Below are 21406 nucleotides of genomic sequence, written 5' to 3' on the forward strand. Positions count from 1 at the left end.
GGAAAAAGGCATCTGTTTAAGAAGGCACAATTTAGTATGCTTTGACATTTCACTTCAAAATAGTCTCCCTATTTATATGCACAACATGAGACTGCTCCAGGATTTTATTCCTGAAAAATTTATTTTCTAAAGCTAACACATTAACTAAGTGATGAAGAAAAAACAAGTAGCATGCTACAATTGCCCTTAAATCCAGTTACAAAACTGAGTAATATAGCACTAACTCAAAACAGGCAATATTGTAATCTGAAGATGCAGAATAAAAACAAAACAAAAAAAAAAAAACCAAAAAAAAGCCACATATAAAAAAATGTTTGTCAATACTACCAGTATTTAAATTCTAAACAATACAGTACAGGAGAGGAGACAAGTCCTTTCCTGTTTTATACCAAGCCATTACACAGCATTCAGTAGCCCACAGACCTACAGATGAACTCCCAAATCCCAAGGAGCATATTCCTACAACTCATTTAACTGTTTCATTTTCATCAGTCCTTTGCACCCTTTTGCTTTGTGTCTTTATAATATAAATTGATTAAAATTATCCACTAAAATAAGAAAAAGTGAGGTGATTGTTAAAGTTCAGTTTCAAAGGAGTGCTGGAAAAGGGTGAATGGGGTCCAAGAAAAAAAAGATGGGTTGTTTCACTAAGTTGTGTGAACCAACTAGGCAGGTGTCCAACAGTGATGCAGAGTCAAGACAAAGCAGCAAAAGGACTCTAAGCAAACTCTGTCAGAATGAGTGTAAGCCATAAAACAGCTTTTTTTTTGAGAAACAGCAGCCTTCAGGCTGCTGCTTGAATATACAAAGGGTTAAGGAGCATCCAAAGCCTAAGCTCGAGGCTACTCTTATCCTCAGGGCAGAGTGTCTCTTACTTGCAAAGCTGCTCTGAACTGAATCAAAAATTCAGTCTGGCATTGGTGATGGCTTTTTTGAGGTGGAAAAGGCACAGGCAAGAAAAGCAGGTAACAAATATAAGTCTTCTCTGGTGGGTTACATTGACTATGATTGTAGAAGCACATATAACACCACACATGCAATTACTTTCATAGCCCTAGCTGCTTTATAGTGTTGCAACAAACAATTCTGTATCCACAGCCAGTTATAGAGCAGGACTTTAATTTAAGCTCAATCCTGGCTATAAGATATCTGAGGGATATGGACGTTTCTTCTCAGAAAGAAAAAGAAGATTCACTGTTACCCAAGCAATACTTAAACAGATGTGCATGCTTTTTTACCATCTAATTTATTATCCTTTCCCTTTAAGTAATCTCTTTCTTCAGGAGCCATGGCCAACAGCATTAGCTCCAGAAGAATCAGCAAGCAAGGAAGAATCAATAAGACATTTCCACACTTCTTTCCCTTCCCTTAAAACGACACACAGCATCAACAGGTATGCCCGTGCCACCCAAAATAAGCCAGAAACATGTTTTTACTTCCATTGTAAAGCAGGCCTGAGATACCACCAGCACCAACAGCTGCCCTGACTACAATCCTCTGATGTCCTATCGGCAACAATCCCACCACTGCCTTTCTCTATACCAGTAGTTCACAACTTTTGCCAATTTGCAGACATCTTAAAAGAAGTTGAATGCAAATCAGCAAATATTAAATTTAAGCTTAAAAAAGCAGGCTATTTTTAAAAAACAGTGTGTCCTGAGGTTTGGGGGGCATGTCACTTTTGTAAACTGCATTCCTACCCCCACAAGTAACTATGAACTCCTATGAATCCTAGGCTGAAGAAGTACTCTGGCCACTTCTCACTGAGCCAGGAGACAACACCCTCCCTTCCCTCCCCTTCTGAAGCCAGGGTAGAAGAAACACTGGCTGCAGTCACTAGAACAAAACAACAGAGTAATTACTGGATAAGAAGTTTTACACAGACTTCAAATTAAACTCTGTAGGTATCCAGATGTACATAACCATCATGTCTTTTCCCATCCAACAGAGATACAGTTAGAATTTTTCCTTTCCTGTTTGCAACATCAAAGCACAGGAAGGGAAAGGGAATTAACAGAGATGCAGAAGAGCATTAACTGTTAACCAGATCAGAACTCCCCTAGCAGCATGTTACATTTATGCATACAAAGTACAACAGTGAACTTCAAAACCGGTAAACATCCTCTTCTCACGAAGAGCCACTTAGTAGACTTAAAATTCTCTGACCACTGTAGGTGAACCAGAACTGCATTTTTATGTAAAAATTATCAAATTTAGAAACCTTTGTAAATTGCCAAAAATTAACATCTTCCAGATCTAATAGCTTGAAGACCTTTCTTCTGCAGTTTAAACTTTACCTGCTTCCCCAGTAAAATATTCAGGGTGATAAAGAAAATGACAAAGTAAAACTAAAAGCACAGTTCCGAAGGAAAAAAGCACCACACCCAAAAAGCCGAAGAAGGTTAACCTTAAAAAGGGTCACAAAGCTACATCTGTATTTACATCAGCAATTAAAAATATACTCTTTAAATGGAACAAACTGCCTCACCAGCAGCTTTAACCACATGACACTAACTTCTCTTCCCACAGTTTCAAGCATATCAAGAACACGGGATTATATTCTTAACCAAAACTGCATCATGTCCATGTATCACCATTCTAGAATTCACATTCTCAAATAGGTGAGAAAACTATGTAGGCAGAAATTATCTGGTCTATTTTAAGATACGCATCATGCCTCTACCAGAACTGCATCTTCTAACTACCTGAGCCAAAGCTCAGAAACAAGCACAAACTTTCCCTTTTTAAAAGCTGTTCCCATTGAACTTAGACTTAAAAATCTGCAAGAGTCAACCTGACATTTAAGTTTGCAAATTGAATATCCACTTGTTAAGACAACTCATCCCTTTATTACTCCAGCACTCTTTTTGGTACAGAAAGCAGCTCCATTGAACTTCTACATTCTTAGCATAATGTAGTCTAAGAAAATAACAAAAGGTTACAAACAAGTGGCAGTATTTAGTGTAAATTTTGATGTCTTTATCTGTTTATCTTGTCTCTTCAACCTTCACATTCTAAAGCAAGCTAAGGCTTTAACTGACAAAGGAGAAGACACTGACTTGAAGAGTGTCAAAGTTCAAAAAGAAGCAAGAAGACAACAGAAATCCCACTTAGCTGGGTTCTTTACCCCCTGCATATAATTCCAATATTTAAAAAAAATAATAAAAGCAGCAATTAACAGCAGAAGCTCTTCCACACCCCACACCCTCTCCCTGCTTGAGACAACTCTTGAAGGGGAAGGTGCACATTAAAATGTTGCAATTGTATTTCACAGCTAAACTTGAGCTCTTTCATGAGCAAAACTTATCTTCTTTGGGTTCAGTACCACACTCTATGGTTCTACTGTTTTACGATTCCATTAGCATGTGCCAACTATCAGCTTGCGTATAACAGACTATCATACTGGTGTCATTTTTCCTTGACAGTACACTGTCACAGAACCATATGACATTTAGGGTTAGAAGATCATCTAGTTTCAACCCCCCTGAAATGGGTAGCGATGCCTCACAATAGACCACGCTGACCAAAGCTCTGTCCAATCTGGCCTTCAACACTGCCAGGGATCGAGCACTTACCACTTCTTTGGGCAACCTGTCCCAGTGCCTCCCCACCCTCACAATAAAGAATTTCTTTCTTATATCTCATCTAAAGCTCCCCTGTTTACGCTCGAACCCATTACCCCTTGTCCTGTTGCTACAGTCCCTGATGAAGTCCTTCTCTGATACCTCTACAGGCCCCCTTCAGATACTGGAAGGCTGCTATATGGTCTCCCCACAGCATCCTCTTAAGAGTCAGTGCTCCCAAGCCATATTTACTCTCAAGAGACCAAAGACAACACATACAATGCCATATCAATAATGCAGATCATTTATGAGCATATTTAATTTACTTCAATATTGAGACCAACAGCACTGCAACACTTCAGGCAGGTGCAAAGTCCCTGCAGGGTTTAACTTCTTCCTTCAAACTGGAAGTAAGGCTGTTGAAGAACATTATATGCACAACATCTTAATATCATTATTTCAAATAATCTACAGTCCCACATACCCACATAGTACACATCATCGCATGAGTATATTATACGCAAACATTAGTCTTACTTTGAAAAAGTTTACAAAAGCAGTATTTCAGATTTACTTACATTTTCTTTATGTTTATAATACAATACAACCACATTTTCAAGACTGATTTTTTTCTGCTGTTATAAGAACTGGGTACACACTTTTTCCAAGATGAAATCTGAGCTTCTCATGTAAGCAAGTGATAAGCACTGAAACGCTCACAATTGTAGTATCTGAAGTTTGCACTTGGAAGTCAGCCTAAACAAGCCTGATAAAAAGTTACAGCTGACTGAACTGCACAGCATTTTTGCTCTTCGGTGGTCTCACTTCACTGCTCTTCCACAACACATTTAAGGGACTCCTACCTCACCAAAAAAATTAGTCTACTCCAGCACAAGTTAACATTTAGCATAAGCCTTTTGTATCAGTGCAAGAAAAAGTATCCAACATGACCAAAAGTAATGCTCATAATGACATATGCTCTAGTTACCTTCACGGACCTGTCCTCAAAATTGAGGAAGTAGGTTTGCACACCCTGAAAGAACTCACAAGGCTGGGGGGGAGGGGTAAGGATGTGAGAGAGAAACTACTGAGGTATTAAAGCTACAGGCAAAACGCAGTGAATACAGGCAGCAGTTTGACACCCACTGAGAACATCTGACAAGGAAAATCTAGATATAGCAGCAGTGTAACCAATACTAGAAGCTTTCTGTTGGCATGTTGAACAGCAGAACATAGCTACATTTTTAGGATAACTGCCATTACAATTAAACTACTGATTGCTCCCTATCTATATAGGCCTAAAGAGCTACCCTCATTTTCAGCCTATGAAGCTATCAATTTAAGTAGCTAATACAAACACACATCATTGAAATTATCTTTTATAGCAGTCAATTTGATACCTTTTTGAAACACACAAATGGAAAAAATTACTTATGTTCCAGGATGTTGTTATTATTTGCACAGATAAGACTGATAAAGTGAAGAATCCAAAACTAATCACTACACGAAAATATGTCTATAAATTAACACTGGATGTCATGGCTTCAGTGCAACTCTGAAATAAGAACTATGCAATAACTAACACAAACAGGGAGGCTACAGGCTTAGACTTCTGAGAAGCTGCTTTCTCCCTAGGTAATCATCATTTTTATTATTGCTAGCCAAACTATAGTGAAAATGACAAGCACATTGAATATTTCAGAAAGCTCTGAAAACAAAAAGACTAAAAATAGAAGTCTATACATAACTACTCAGACATGCTACCCATCAAACCCACCTCTTTGCAAGTATTTCCCATCTGTGCTTAATGGGCAGATGTCTTTTTCATTTACTCAGCACATTTTTTGCAATGAAAAAGCATGAATGACATTCTAGCTCTTTATCCAACCAGCTGAAGAAGTAACTGGATAAGCTCTTGGTTAACAGCTGAAATGCCTGTATAATTTTGGCCAATTACCTGCTTATTCTAGGTTATATAGCTACAGTTCATTCAACTGCTGCCCCAAAAAACTATCAAGTTAAATGTCAACAAGAACCAGATATTGAGTAAAGAAAGAAGCAACTGAATCACCTACAGATGTGCAAAATTAGCTACTTTTTGGGGGATCTTTTTTGGGTTGGTTTGGGATTTTTTTTGTTTGGGTTTTGTGGGGTTTTTAGGAACATTTTCCTACATGAGTAGGAAAACTTCAGGAGTTTAACTTCAGTACATGCAACAAATACAACTGACAACTCAGTTCAGTGGAAAATACTATCAGAAGGCCATGGTTTGCAGAGAAATCATTCAATCCAAAGTATTCTTTGGAAAAAAAAATCCTGAAGACTAAATAGGTGAGGATAAAAAAAAAAAACAGAGTGAAAAAGTCAGAAAGAAGAGATCAAACATAAAACAGTATTTCCAGCAAAGACAGTTGTAGTACAGCCTTTTTACATTAAAATCAGAATGGAGCAGCAAAAGAAAACTTACTTTAAGAGCGCTTCCAAAGCTTGACTGATTTAATATTCGTACCTTCATAGTCATGCTAGTTCTCACAAATTCTAAGAGAAAATTAAATTCAGTGACAACATCTAAATTTGTACTTCTTGTATCCATGTATTTAGTTGCATCTTCTCAACTAATTTTTGTAGGTTCGTCTTCCAAATGCATTCATTTTGAACTTTAACCCTCTAAAAAGATACCCTAATGTTATCAACAACTGTCTCACTGTGCCATGTAAATAGATCCAGGTTAACAAATGTTGAGCTGAGCCACAGAAAATCTTTCTCCTCTATGGAAGCTAAGGTGCAACTACAAAAATATTGACTATATACAACAAACATTCCTGCCCTACCATTCACTGCAAAGAGTGCAGATATTTTTATCCAAAACAATAAGAAAATACTCACTACAGAATAACACTGTTCAGTTAGTTTCCTGCTATAAATTCCTCACTCATTGTGAGCTCTTCACTGCATTGCTGTAGCAGGAAAAATACGTTTTTCCAGAACTTCAAGTGTTTCACTGCACTGTTACTAGATACTATTTAGTCAAATAACAAAAGCCATTCAAGAGATTGCTTCAAGAGGGTGTACATATTTTGCAGTTACCAGAAATGCAGTAAACATGGGTGAATACCTGTAGTTACACTCCCTCCACACAAAGGGATAATGATGCCATGCTGCACAAGAGCAGCTCAGTCTTGGAATTTAGAAAACATCATACATGATAAATACATACAATATCAATCATTTCCCATGTCTCAGCAGAACAGAATAGAAACATAAAGGATTTTTATTCAAACACAACTCACACAGGCTTCGAATCAATGATACAAGTAACCAATAGATTATATTAAATATAAATACACCCCCTGGAGTCAAAGGTTAAGTTTTGAATTGGTAAGCTTTGCCCTTCATGAGTAATGGTCTATTATGCTTACTGTACAGACATAGCTGAATTAGATGTCCACTTCCCACAAACATCCAGCACCCCATTTGCAGTGAGGATATGGATTTTCTTTAAGTGTCCCCAGCAAGCAAAGAACAGTTTATCTTTGTAGCCTTCTAGTCAGACTACTGGAATTAAACATCTTATACTTTTGGACTTATTTTTGCCTCTTCCCATGATCCCTGCAAGTCAGGCACTACCTGATCTAGCAGCTACTAATAAAATCAAAGACATCACAACAAAATTAAAGAGACTAAATAAAAAAAAAAAGACAATCAAGTCAAGTTTCATTTTTATTCACATTCTAGTCATGCTTTTAACACTGACGAAGCTACTGGCATTATTGTTACCAAGTATGATGCCCATTAAGCATCACATACTCAAAAGAAATATTGGCTTCTTCCTAGTCCTTGTACCAATTCAAGAAAATGCTTTATACTTCAAGCTTCTACTTCATATATGCTGCATTTCAGAAAATTACTCTCAACTGTACTGGTCAACATCAATAAAGGGCCACTGTTTTTTAATCCCTTCCCTCCCCTGCTTTGCCCAGTCACACACTCTTTTCTCCCCCTAATCCACCCATTCTTTAAAGCCACATCAACTTTTCAAGGCTGATTGTTTGCAGCAGCTCTGCATAAACCAAATCTCTCACATGCACAACTATTTTTTGAAGTGAAAATTAACAGGAATACAATTTAGATGGAGACAAGTCGACAATTGGGCCCAGATAAGAACTGTGTGTGTAGTCAGCAGGGGAGAAGTGTTGTTATAGAAAATGGGGGCTAAAAGCATGGAATGAGAGCCAGCTTTGTTCACAGCCTGTAGCCTAAGTGCCTATCAGTCAGCAAAAGCATTTTTAAAACAGCTGCATCAAAGCTTTCTGCAAGTTAGTCAGCATGTGACAGGACAGCACATTACAACAGTGCCACAGCAATCTCTGCGTAATAGGAGTGCTCACAGTGACCTGAAAGGTCAGTGTTTTCAAGCATTCCAGTAATCTGTAAATTGCCTTGGCTTATCACTTGGAAGCAACATAATTACACTGCTTGAAAGGCTAGGGCAGTAAAGACAGATTTTAGGCATTATGTTTTGGTCAGCTTCATACTAACCTCTACACTGTAAGTATATCCAGGAAATACTGAATAACAATACAAATAAAAATAATGCAACATTAAAACATGCTTTTTTTGTGATAGAAAAAAAAAATATTTACTAAGTTTGGTAACACTGTCTATAGTATTTTATCAAGTCCAAATATCTTTGAGGATTTTTTATTTTTTCTAACAAATGTTCTAAAATGTTTAAAGTTAGTTTCTATAAAACTAATTTTTAAACACAGAAAGTCTGAAACTACTGAGTAGATCAAAAGGTCCTGTCCTGGAAGTTAAAAGCTAGAGAAAGCAAAGTCCAGTTTCATACTAAAGCATTCAGTTGCATTTGAAAAATGGTATTTTCTGTAACAGAAAAGAGAATTTATTAGCGCCAGCTATAAACATCCCAAGCAATTGACTCATGGCAAAGCAAGGCGAGCCATTGACTTTACTCAATTTTTTCTAGAATTAGAAAAGAAGAACTGGATACCCCAGTTTACCTACCTAACAAGATTAAAAACTCAGTATTATACATATATTATGTAACTATATATTATATAGTTGCCAACAGACTATTTAGGATTTTAGTAAGATTCAAACTATTTTAAATCCACTATTTCATAGAAACATCACTGGCTTGGGTTAGAAGGGACCTTAAAGCTCATCCAGTTCCAACTCCCTGCCATATGCAGGGACACCTTTCACTAGACTGGGTTGCTCAAGATGCTAGCCAACCCAGCCTTGAACACTGTCAGGGATGGGGCAGCTACAGCTTCTTTGGGACACCTGTGCCAGCACCAGCACCTCACCACCCTCAGAGAAGATATTTTTTTCCTAGTAACTACACTCTGAAACTCTTTCACTTTAAAGCCATTGCCCTTTGTCCTATCACTACATGCACCCTTGTAAAAAGTCCCTCTCCAGACTTCTTGGTAGGTCTCTTTAGGTATTAAAAGGCTGCTCTAAGGTCTACACTTGTAGCCTTATCCAGGCTGAGTAGCTCCAACTCTCTCAGCTTGTCTTGATGACAGAGGTGCTCCAGCCTCTGACCATCTCTGTGGCCCCCTCTGGAATAACTTAAGCAGGTCCAAGTCTTTCTGGTGTTGGTAACACTGGAGCTTAACGCAGTACTCCAAGCAGGGTCTCACAAGAGCCAAGAATCCCTTCCCTCGACCTGCTGAACATACTTCTTTTGATGCACAGTGTACAGTCGGCTTTCTGGGCTACCAGCATACACTGCTATTTGATTTCAAGTGCTTCTCTCCTGTCATGCACTACTGCACATAGCACACCAACCTGATCTCAAGGCTCATAGAAAAGGTTATCTGTATTTGCACCTTACGGCATGGTTTACTTTACCCTGTCCCATGTAGCCTTTTTGCTGCACAGAAGACCACTGTCTGCTTACTCTACCACTACACATTAGCAAATCTATTTCTACTACTTCACACTAGGTGACTTCAAGCATTTGTGATTCACATATAAGGGAGTAAAACCAAAGACAAACATGAAGTACATCATGAAAATTCTCAATTTTACTTCACTCAAAGAAGGGAAAACTCCCATACAACATTTCTCTAATTTGCTTTTGTTTGAATTATGTTTATTATCAGTAACAAATTCAGGCATGTCTGATATTTTTTTTTGAGGGAGACAGTCAATGTAATCTGAAGTTCAGTGCATGATCTAAATCTACCACAATCAAGTATAAAAGCCATCTCACACCTGATTGCATCTTAAACTACTATGCCAGCACAATTTGAAGTACAAGATAAGAATTTCACATTGTTGTCAGCTAAACTAAGTTTACAGCCAAAAAGACAGTTCTAGCATTATCAATATCCAACGGCCTTAAAAGTATGCTTATAATGTTTGGAAAAAAAAAATTACATAACCTCATACTTCAGATGGAAACCCACTTGATCAAATATAAGATGAGTTCCTGCTAATAGTGCATCATCAGAGAAACTGGGACTACTGCACTAGTGGAGATGTTTCTTGGAACAGTGACTCCCTTCTCCCAAAGTGAGCTGCAGTTTCTATTGGCTAGACAGCCATTTTCATTCTTGGAATAAGGGGAACTGACACTAATTATCAATCCTACTTGCAGCTCTTCTCAGCATGCAACAGCCCCCACCCCAGGTCTTCCCCAGTATCAGGAAGGTGGAAACCTCAGGACATTTGAGGAAGCTGACAAACATGGACAAAGAAAAATCCTATTATTAACATTAAAAGTACTACCTACCAGCATTCACAGAGCATTCAGGGGGTGGGGAGGGTTGAACCATTAGACCGAGTGGTGTTCCTGCTCCCCAGAAAGTGGAAAGTATATTGTGAAAGTAAGGAATTCTGAACTACACCCCTCCACCTAAGTAGTCTGTTCAGCTGGAAAAGACGAGAACTCACCCTAAGCCGTAACATGTCATTTAGAAGAAATGTTTTCCCTTTCACAGGAATTGTGATTATCTTTTGAACTAATTCAAACTATCACTCTTCATACAACTGGGAGCATTTAGGCGAGTGCCTCCTCTCTGAAAATTCTCAGAAAGGTGAGCTCTTCGTTTTACTTAACCTGTATTTCAGGTCCTACCTATATGAACAGTTAAGCCAGTAAGAACAAAGACTTTCTGATGATGCTTGTTTTGTTGGTTATCTACACTAGACTTGGAGAAAGTACAGATATGCATTTAAAAGGATATAGCTTGCCAAATTATCCTAATAGTCAAGATTCTGCCCTTTCCCACTTATCTGGGAATATGTTCAGATAAATCCTATAACTGAAGCAGAAACCCCAAATTAGTGCATGTGATGATTTCCATTATTCCCAAATGCAGCACAAAAAAGGATAAGCAGCAGGTGCATTTCAGCATGTTTTGTTTATAATTTCTGGTTATTTCTCATGTGAAGTTTGCACTCCTATAGGTTTTGAAATACTTCCATCTTCTATGGAAGTTCTTACTATCTAGAATTTCTATATAAAAACCCAGTGTCCTTCACACTGTCCTTTATTTGCTCTGGCACTTAAAAGAGGATTTTTATGATTTTCTTCTCTCCCCACTGCCCTCAACTCTCTTACAGAAAACAGAAATAAGCAAATGTGGTGCTGTGACAGCTACAAGAAATAATACTTCTGCAACTTGAGTAAAACATCTGTACTTTTCATTATGGTTCCTTCAGAGGTCAGGTCCAATACCATAATCTTCACTATTTTTAATAGCAGTTTTTAAATACAACTATGCAGTTAGTCTTGAGGAGCCAATTCTGTAAGTAAGGCTTAGTCATACAACACAAGGTTTCACAAGAATTATTTGGAGAGTCCAGACACCTCAGCTTCTGTTTTGTTCCTCAGGATGGCAGAGGCAAGAAAGAAGAGAGGCGATAAGTAGCTGATTCAGAATTAAAAACTATCTGGCTGCCTTTGGCACTCTCTTTCCTTTTGTTCTATTCTCCTTCAAGTACCACCTTGCACTTCCATCCCTAACTTTCTTTTCCCATCATAGTTCTCACTTTTGGCTTAGCTGGCAGAAATTTGCACAAAACCCCAGGAAAAGTAGGCAAATACAACTAAAATAAACTAAACGCACAAACCAAACACACATCTTCCCTCCCAGTGAATCATAGAATGTTTCGGGTTGGAAGGGACCTTTAATACTGTCTAGTTCCAACCCCTGCAATAGGCAAGGACACCTACTAGACCAGGTTCCACAAAGCCCCCTCTGACCCAGCCTTGAACGTTTCCAGGAACGGGGCCTCTTCAGGTAATGAAATAAACCTACCTGAGAAACAGATGACAACCTTTCATTCTCAAGATTCTAGTATTCAAAAAACATAAGCACTGCACAGATCTAGCTATTCTAGCTTCCCCTTCTTAATTCTTAAGAGACATTACTCTATTGCAGTAATTTGGAACATGTCTGCTTATTTACTTCTGAATCATTGCTGCTTGTGAAGACTAACTTCACCTGATGCACTCTTGGTACATCCATGAAGGAGAACACACTGATGTAAACATTTTCAGTTTAAAAGATGTTTAAGAAATACTGAGTGGCAAAGACCATATCTTGCCAAGACACGTAATACCAGAAGAACTGGGGAGGATGGGACAGGCAATGGCAACTTTGCAGTGATATATTGCCTCTGCCATTTACTTCAGAAAATAACAGTGCATACGTTTACACTATCTTCACATATGACTTGAAGATCTGCTCCTGACTGCAACATAAACAAAAACTTCAAATTCTAATAAACCTAAAATTCTAATAAACCTAGTGGTATATGGTCAAGAAGCTTCCTAACTTCCCCCAAGACAATGACATTTCACAGTTCACTTATCACCTAACCTGTGATACTTATTTTTCAGTCTAAACAGTACTACTGCCTCTAAGAAATGCAAAATTCAGGAGTCAGCAGCTGCAAGATGAACAGACTAAATATTCAGAGCTGCATAATGACAGGGTATTCAAACATTTTTACTCAGAGACCCCCTAATTCAAACTTCAGTAGTTTCCCAAGTAGCTCTAGGGGGCATTTACCATCTAATTACCAATAATAAACAAACTACAATAAACTGCATGAGCAAAATTGGAAAAAATAAGTTGGCATACTACAGAGGGCTTCTACAGCACTGCATCCAATTCAGAAGAAACACATTCTTATTTCAAGTCATTAGTATACTTTTTATAAACCTGCAGACCTTTATTGTATTCCCTAGCAAAAGGCTCCCTGTTTTAGAAGATTAATCCAGTCTACATAATCCATAGGGGGGCAAATCCCAAACAAAATGCAAGTCAGTTTAGTTCTCTCATACAGAATTACCCTCCAGGAATTTCCATTCCTGCACAGCTTGGATATTAACAGAGGGGCTTATCCTGTATGCAATGGCCTTAATTTCAATTCTGAAAGAAACACAAGTTCTTTTGTCCAAAAGCCATGCCTTCAAGCTTGGCTTCCACATCTTAATACCGACTGGAAATATGATTTCAGGGAGTCCAGATTTGACAGGAAAAGCCTGTTTTTAAACAACCACCCTGTGCTGAGAGGGTTAACATGATCTGGCCTTCTCCCAGGTTTAATTCTGATGAAGCCAGGCATCTAAAATGAACATGAATAACAAATTCATTATGAGCCTTGGAATTTGTTCAGATAAATGGTACTTGGCATACTTAGCCTCAGGTACTATCCTGATCCCATATTAGTTACAAATGACTAATTATGATACCACATTGTCAAGCACCACCTTTTAAAGTCACTTCCAGAGTTTTACAGTTAAACTAATTTAAACTGTTACTTTCTATCAGAAACACACAATCTTTAGGTGACATAGTCTAAGCCTATTAAATTTTAAATAAAGCTGAAAGCAACTGTGTAAATATCCCCCTCTTTATTTACTAAGACTTCAAAATTTAGGGATTTTTTTTTTTAATCATTTAATAGCAACACACACTAGGTCAGTCCTTTTATACATGTCACCACTGCTGGTAATTTAAGTAATATAAACCCCAACACCATTGTTCAAATTCAACAATCTGTCCTGCTTCATTATGTTACTGTTCCTAGTTGTAATTGAAGGTTATTACTTCCTTTTATTAAACTCTTCTTGGAAAATTGAGCAGTGTCTCATTGGCCAGAAGTTACTGCTTCATAATTTTTGTATCATACAATTTCATAATGAATATAACCAAGTCATTAATACTGTAGCAACAACAACACTGTTGCAGCAGCTGTAGTCTAGAGAAAAAAGGTTCTTAGGAAAGGGCAATGGACCTTCTTTCAGCCACACCAATTCTTCTAAAAGAGCTATGTCCAAAAGCTTGGCCATATGCTCTAAAGCATATTAACAAGTTTAGAAGACACTGCCTCTTTCCCTATGCATCTTGCTTATTCTATACCCCTTTGGATACATCATAAGAAACAGTCACCGGTCTAGAATGCAAATAGCTGAAGCAGAGCCATCTAACACTTAAAAGAAAAACTTAAAAGCTGCAGACAAAAATGGGGGCCAACTGTTAACATGATTGCTCAACCAGTGGAGCAGAGGTAAACATGCTGTTATTGAGCAAGGAACAGCCTATACAACCCCAAAGGATGAGTTGGAATCTAATTACTGTCTGGTTTAGGAGGGGCACATTTTATAATTAAGTTCCTAGGAAAGAACTGGGATGTAAAAAGCAATGGTGAGGAATATAGAAGACTGCTCTTCAGGGCAGTATTTAATAGAAAAAGGCACGGAACTACAGGTCAAAGAAACTGCCTACTTCTGCTCAATTTCTATTTTTAGCATATCAGTACTTTGTAGCCAATTGGAGAGGGGAGACAAAAAGACTACCAGAGCAGTACCAAGTTCTATTATTGCTTCCTCTGCTATGGAGAGCTAACAAAACACTTTATGATGAGTTATGCAGTCCAAAATCAATCACTGTATGCTTGCCCACTTCTCATAAGAACATGAACTTCTCCAACACAACATTCCCCTACTGCTATCACCTTACTGAATTTAGGCTGCCCTCCCCCACGACAAGAGGGTAGAACATGTATGTAATGAATCAGAAAACAAGAATCCTATTAGACATCACCAATTTATGCCTGAGAAAATAAACACTATCTTAACATAAAGCCAATATATTCATTTTTTACCACCTACATTTGATTTTTTCCAAGTGTCTAAAGATATCCTGATATGCAAAGACAAGAAACAACTCTTAAGAGCTCCTGAAAATCCTACAAAGTTCAGAACAGCAAATGCAAAGAAGTGCCTAATCCTGCTCACACTGAGGCAGTTCTCCAACCCTGCACTAGCTCATCTACATAGTTCAAACAGCCCACAGGGCTTGCAGCTTATCTGCGAATATACCACAGTAGGAAAACCCACGAGTAACCAAGCAGACACCACTGCCCCTCAATAAGTCACCACACCTGTGGCTTCAGAAAGGCTTGCTACTCTGCAGGATCCGAAGGACCCATACTAGAACTCAGAGCATTGAGATTAATTTCTTCCTCCATTTTCTTAGATCCCTCACTACAGTAAGTCACCACCCTCTGAAACAAGGGCACCCCTACCATTTATGAGTGTACAGTGCATATTTGAATAATCTGTCCCTAAAATAGCATAATTATAAGACAAGACAATGTTTTCATTTCAGGACTTCTTGCACTCAGCATAAATACATTGCACAGAATCACAGAATTCATTTTAAGACTTGCCTGTGGCTGTTTGCTTAATCAGTACATTCAGTGAAGAAGTCATTAGCGATATATTCGCCTGAGAAAACAACCAAGCATAGTCTGATAATTATTTTTGTTGTATTTTACTATGGTAACCAGAAAAATTTGGGCAATATAAATGACTGATGCCTTTCTTAACTAGAGGGTTGTTTGCTATACAGACTTCATCACTTTAGACATCCTATAAACTTAACAATAAGCATTTGCTTCAAATAATACCCCTCTTGAATAAAAAAAAAAAAACACACTTAAAATTTGATAGTGTGTTAATAAACCAAACATTGGGACTATAACTTTTGACATACATACATATGGCTCTATGCTCTCCACTGTACACTGTGACTGTACTCCACCTTCCACCACCCCCACCCCACCCCCTCCCTGAGACACACAAGGCATTCCCTTTTCCTCTGGTTACAGAGCATGGGAGAACTAAAAAGGTCCTATGCCACAGTACAAGCTTATTGGCACAGCCAGTGACAGGTGAACAATTGGCTGCTTGCTCAGAATGTCAACTCTGATACAAAGTTTTTGAATGAGCGCTTTGACCAGAGATAAACAATACTTTTGCAGAACATTTCAAATAATAAACCCCAAGTAGTGAGCATAATCCATGGCTTGAATAGTTCACTAGTTGTAATTCTGTTTTCTACTTAGCATCTTATGCTGAGGTCCTCATAAGGATTTTCACAAGTTTTCATACCCCAAAGTTTTGATTGCAATGGTACACTGTAATGTAAACATGGACATACACTCAAGCTTAATGACCACTCTTGACTTCAAGCACCAATTCAGAGTACAATGCTTTGAGACATTTTTTTTCCATAAACAGAAGGTCAACTTCTACTCTTCTATTACATATACAGCAGTAAAACGTGCACATTAAAATACCTCACATACAACAACCCATTTCTAGACTTCTTCCCTGAAACAAAGATCAGTTACCTGGTCACTGATAAGGTCTTACTGATTTTCCACTCCATAGGTGGAACCAACTCCCAGGCACAGTCAGATTTCAAGCTCTGTTTACATTACAGTAATCTTTGTGCCGGATGCTAAACCAGAAGCAAGCTCCAGAATACATTTCATAATGACTACAGAGTGTGCAGGGCTCATGGCTCTTCTCACAGTAAAATTTGTACTGAAAAATGCACTTAAGCTATCATTTGATAGCTGAAGCTCTCTATAGTCATAACTTTAACTGTTGAAGAATTTAAGAAAATCCAAACCCAAAATTTAAGTCATACAGATAAATTCTTCTTTGAAAACAAAACATTACAAGTATTTCCTAAGGTCCAAATACAGCTTAATGGAACATTATCAAAATCAAATGCAGTCATTTCACAGGATTTTTATTTTTTTTAAGTAGAAGGAAGGTTCTGATGTTAAAACAAATCCTCAGCTTATTTCCATGCTTGGTGTTACTTCCCCAAATGCACTTTCTATATACATATTTGTTGTTACAGTTGAATAATCTCACCAACAGCCTGTGAACTGATCTATTAACTTCACATAGACTTAAAAGGGAAAAAGAAAAAATTTCACTGAGATTACAACACATTAAAAACACATTAACGGCATGTGCATGTCCTCTACAAGAAACAAATACACTAAGCTGGACTTGGGGTAGAACTGTAACCCGTATTATGAAAACTACATGTCAATCCCTCTAGCAGAGGAAACCAAGGAGTCTTTGCAGTCAGGAAGTCTTGAACTGTTAACGTGATCAAATTCTCAACTCCCGATTAAAGTGGTAGACAGTAGGTACTGCCTGAAGCTAGGAAGATGGTTACAAAAAACCCCAGTATCTAATTAATTACAGGACTGAGGTGAAAGACTGGGAAGCATTCTTTACACACTGAAAACTAGAAGGAAGTCTCGGGCATTCATATTGAGCATTCAAAATGGCTAAAGGGTTTTATATTAAGTCCTGTCCCCACAGTTAGCACTTAAAGCATTTATTTGGATTTTGGGGTTGTTTGCGTTTGGGTTTTTTGTTTTGTTTTCTTTAACAAATGTAGACTGCATTTGAACTATCAGCTTAAAGGTGGAAACTTTTACATCTCGTTACTAATACCCTGACACAATCATTCCCACAGCATCCATTAGTACTGTTCAAAAAGACATCAGAAGAAATTAGGCCCCTTACATTTTGCAAGCAAGATTTCTCTTGCCATTATCAACCCTACACTACAAACAGCAACCATTTAAAAGTTAAAAAAAAAAAAACCAAACCCAAAACCATATCCTTTTACAGCATAACAGGGAAAAAGTAACCAAAACTGAAGGGCAGTGGAAGCTAGCATAAAGATTGTTGATAATACAGCATAACACAATCAATCATACCACCCAGGAATTCCATATGTACGAACACAAATTACTCAGCTAATCAAGAATTTAATTTTTTTTTTTTTTAGCTCTCTTCTGGTCAAGTGTGCCAAGATAAATGTGGCCATGGACATAAGGCCCACAAGGCTAAAAAGTATGTTAAGTAGATATTAAGAGAAAAACATTCACAGAGGTTTTTGTAATGTTTTATAATCCCAAAAATGAGAAACTGGGTACCATGTTCAGAAAGGGTGACAGAATGAAACAAGATCTGAAACTTGAACACAGAAGTGTTCGAATATTCTAGTATTTCTAAAATATTTACAATCCCCCCCCCCCCCAACTATTAAAACTACATGAACAGAAGCCCAGGAAATGCTACCCAGCAACTGAAAGCATTTCTGTTTTAACACGGAAATTCATGTGAACTGTATACATGAGATCCTAGTATCTAAAGACATACCTGTGATCAAGATCAAAAATCTAAGGCATAACTTAGATAAAAAGCTATTAGAGACCATAAGAATTCAAACAGAACTTGCAAATTATTTTTCCTCCTTTAAGAGGTGCTATTCATATACCCAATCTTTATAAAATCTGAAAGTATACCAGTGAAGAGTTAAATATAAGGGAGACTAGTCTGAAACATCCTTAAATTAACATACCTTTCAGTATAATTAGCTTGGCTGATACTGTATACATGCTTGAAGCACCAGTGCAACATGAACACCATCAGGAAGTAGTTTCAAATAACTGCTATGGTAAGATTCAACTTTCAATTTTACACCATTTTGTACACCAGTTCACAATCAAAATATATAATTATTCTGTATTTAAAAAAAAAAAACCTTTTAAGACAGCGCATGCACACGTGGAAGGCAGTATTTTTCCACAGCCTCACAGAATAGCTACATTTTTAAAGTATGTTAAACTGGGAGAATCTTGCACCCCGATTTTATACAAGATAAAAATTGGCAAAGCTTAAGCTGATGCAATTTCTCACAATTTCTCACAATTCTTCATGTAGCAGGATTCTAACACAACACTATTTAGAAGCAAGAAGAACACTTATCTTTAAGTCCTATAAATATAAATGTATTTGAGCAGGGGAGGAATGTATGCTTTATCTGCCTCTAGAGCTAGGTAATACTGCCAGTTTGAAATATTACCCAAAATAAGTTACTTCTCCAACTGGGTGTGTTTATTGTTGAATGTGTGCCCATGTTAAATCTGAAAGCACATCTGGGGACATGAAACTCTGAAAGCACAAAGGGACATGAAACTCAGCGGGTCAACAGTGGCATTTAAGTTTTTTAAATCTCACTCTGGAAGACAAAGTTGCCCTGAATACACCCTGAAAGTAAAATTAAGACTTGGGAGTTGATAAAATCACCACAGCCAACAGTATCTTACAGCCAATAAATTTACCAGTAACTTAACATTTCAGGAAACGCTAAACTTTTCAGTGAACTTTACAGTAGTAATGCAGTAAGGTGTGTATTTTGCTTCAGCCTGCCGAACATCATTTCTGAGTAAGTGCATACCAGAAAGTGACATCAGATCGAAACCACATAGTTTCACTGAGAGCAAACACCACAAAGCCAAGAGCTCCAGCAACACACCAACTAACACGCTATGGGAGCTTGTCACACTGAAACCAGGACACCTATTTAGGAGTCACTGCTGGAAATTAGTTGGAAATCTGAAGTCAAACTAGTTTCAAAGCAAACCTTTAATTTTACACGAAGAAGAAATAACCTGTTGAGCATTCCTAGCTCCACCTCTTTCCCTCGGGGACGTTTGGCATTACTCACCGCCATGGCAGTGCTAGGGGAGGTCAGAGTACACACCCCGCAACGTGCACCTGCACCATAAACACCTACAGATCAGGTGGAGGACCAGTGCAAGTTTCTAAAGGATTACTGCCGCCTCAAGTCTGTTTGCCGTATGTCAGCAACAATCATCCCTAACTGATTCAGCGGCTACAGAAAAATCCTGCAGTACTGGCCTCTCCCGGTTGAACCTTTCCTAATTACTATCCGACTCCAGCCTGGAACAAAAGGGCACGGCCTGCCCCAGCGCGCGGGCGGCGCCCGCCCGAACGCCTCTGCCCCGCAGCCGGCGAGGGCACGCTCCGGCCGCCACCGGGAGGCTTTCCCGGGGGCCGGGGAGCCCCCGCCCAAGCAAGGCCCGGCTCGTAAGAAGCGCGCCCAGTGTCGGCGCGGACCCGTACCCCCGCTAGGGCCCTGCGACCGCGGCGCTCCCCAGCCAGCCAGCCGGGCGCCGCTGCCAGACCAACAGGTAGGCAAGACAGGCGGACGGGCAGCAGCCCCGTGCCGGGGGGCTGCGGACCACCGGCGCGCTCTCTCGGCACTACCAACACGCGGCAGTCTCGCCGGGCACTCAGGGAAAGTGGCTGGGAGGCCCCTGCCCGCCTCACCAACCCCCTTCAGGCCGAGCTGCCGCGCGGTTGCCCGCGCTCCAGGGGTGGGCGAGGGAAGCCGCCGCCGCCGCTAGGCGCGGGCTCGGCGGGGCGCAAGCTCCTCGGCGCCACAAGCGACTGAAGGGCGGCACCACCAAAACCGCGCTGGGATCGGAACGGGGCAGGAGCGTCGCCATCCCGGAGCTGAGACTTACCTTGGCAGAAGCTGCCGCGGCCCTGGCAGACATTTTGTTTCCTTTTCTCCCCTGGAGTACAAGTGAATATGTGAGCGCCTACAGCTACTCAGAGCGAGGGGGAAAGAATCTCCCCACCGCCACCCGCGCCTCACGCAGCTGCCCGAATAAACATCCCAGGGTGCGGAGGGAGGAGGAAGAGGAGGTCGGCGGGGAAGGGGCGGGGACGGGGGAGGAGTGAGAAAGAAAGAAGAAAGGGGAGCGGAGGCTCAAGTTCAATAAAAGTGCGGTCTCCCTCCGGCGATCAGCGGCGCCTGGCACCCCGGGTCCCGCTGAGCCCTCCCGGGGTACAGGGGGCCTGAGCGGCCCTGGTCCCGCTGTTCTCTGGCTCTCCCGTCCCTTCTGAGATCCCGCGACGCGCCTCCCCCCGGACCGGCCGCCGCGTGCCTTTCTCCCCGCGCAGCCACTGACATGTCTGACTGCCGGCACGGCCCATCACACCCGCGGAGGGGAGGAGGAAGCTCCTCGCCCCGCCGCCGCACCTTAGTCCCTCCGTCCCGCCGCCGGTCCCTGGTTCTCCGAACGGCGGTGGAGCGGCAGTCACAGGCCTTGCCGTCCCAGTCAGCCGCCGCACGGCGCGGAAGCGCCCGCAGGCCTCTCCCGCCTCAGGGCTCCCCCGCGCGATGGTTGGGGCGGAGGGCACCGGTCGGGGTCCAAGCGACTGCCGGCCCACCGTAGCCCATGGGAACGCGGGGGGCGGTTTGAAACGCACGGAGCGCAGCAGGCCGAGGACCGCGCCAGCACTAGCCCATGGACCTGCTCCGCGCCGCGCAGGGAGGGACACGCACCGGAGGCGGGAGGGGGCTGCCGCCGGGAACGCGTGCACACCCGGGCCGCCGCTCCTCTGCAAGCGCCGGGGTGGCTCAGCACGAACGGCTAAGTTAATATTTGCGCTTTCCTCTGCGTTCGGTCCTGCCAGCTCTTGGAGAGAATCAGTTACACAGAGAACTTGCTGCAGAACTGGGATGGCAATCAGCGAGGGCTCAAACCTGCTTTTGTGTTTGTCTATTGTTTGAAGGGGCGGGACATTAGTTTTCAAGTTCCTAATTGTACATTCTGTTCTTGAGATAAAAGCAATAAAGACACAAGAAGAAAAC

At 40.4% G+C, this 21406-nt stretch overlaps 1 protein-coding gene across 1 annotated transcript in view; it reads right to left on the reverse strand.

The window, feature by feature from the left end:
• Positions 1-20424, reverse strand: part of TJP1 (tight junction protein 1) — a 74768-nt gene extending 54344 nt beyond the window's left edge. The window contains exon 1 of the mRNA XM_034066457.1: positions 20271-20424. Within this exon, the coding sequence (XP_033922348.1) occupies positions 20271-20303 (33 nt within the window). The 5' untranslated portion in view covers positions 20304-20424. The remainder of the gene's footprint in view (positions 1-20270) is intronic.
• Between the last annotated feature and the right edge of the window lie 982 nt (positions 20425-21406).

The sequence above is a fragment of the Melopsittacus undulatus genome, chromosome 9 (genome assembly GCF_012275295.1).
Source record: "Melopsittacus undulatus isolate bMelUnd1 chromosome 9, bMelUnd1.mat.Z, whole genome shotgun sequence".
In the NCBI taxonomy this organism is placed as follows: domain Eukaryota; kingdom Metazoa; phylum Chordata; class Aves; order Psittaciformes; family Psittaculidae; genus Melopsittacus; species Melopsittacus undulatus.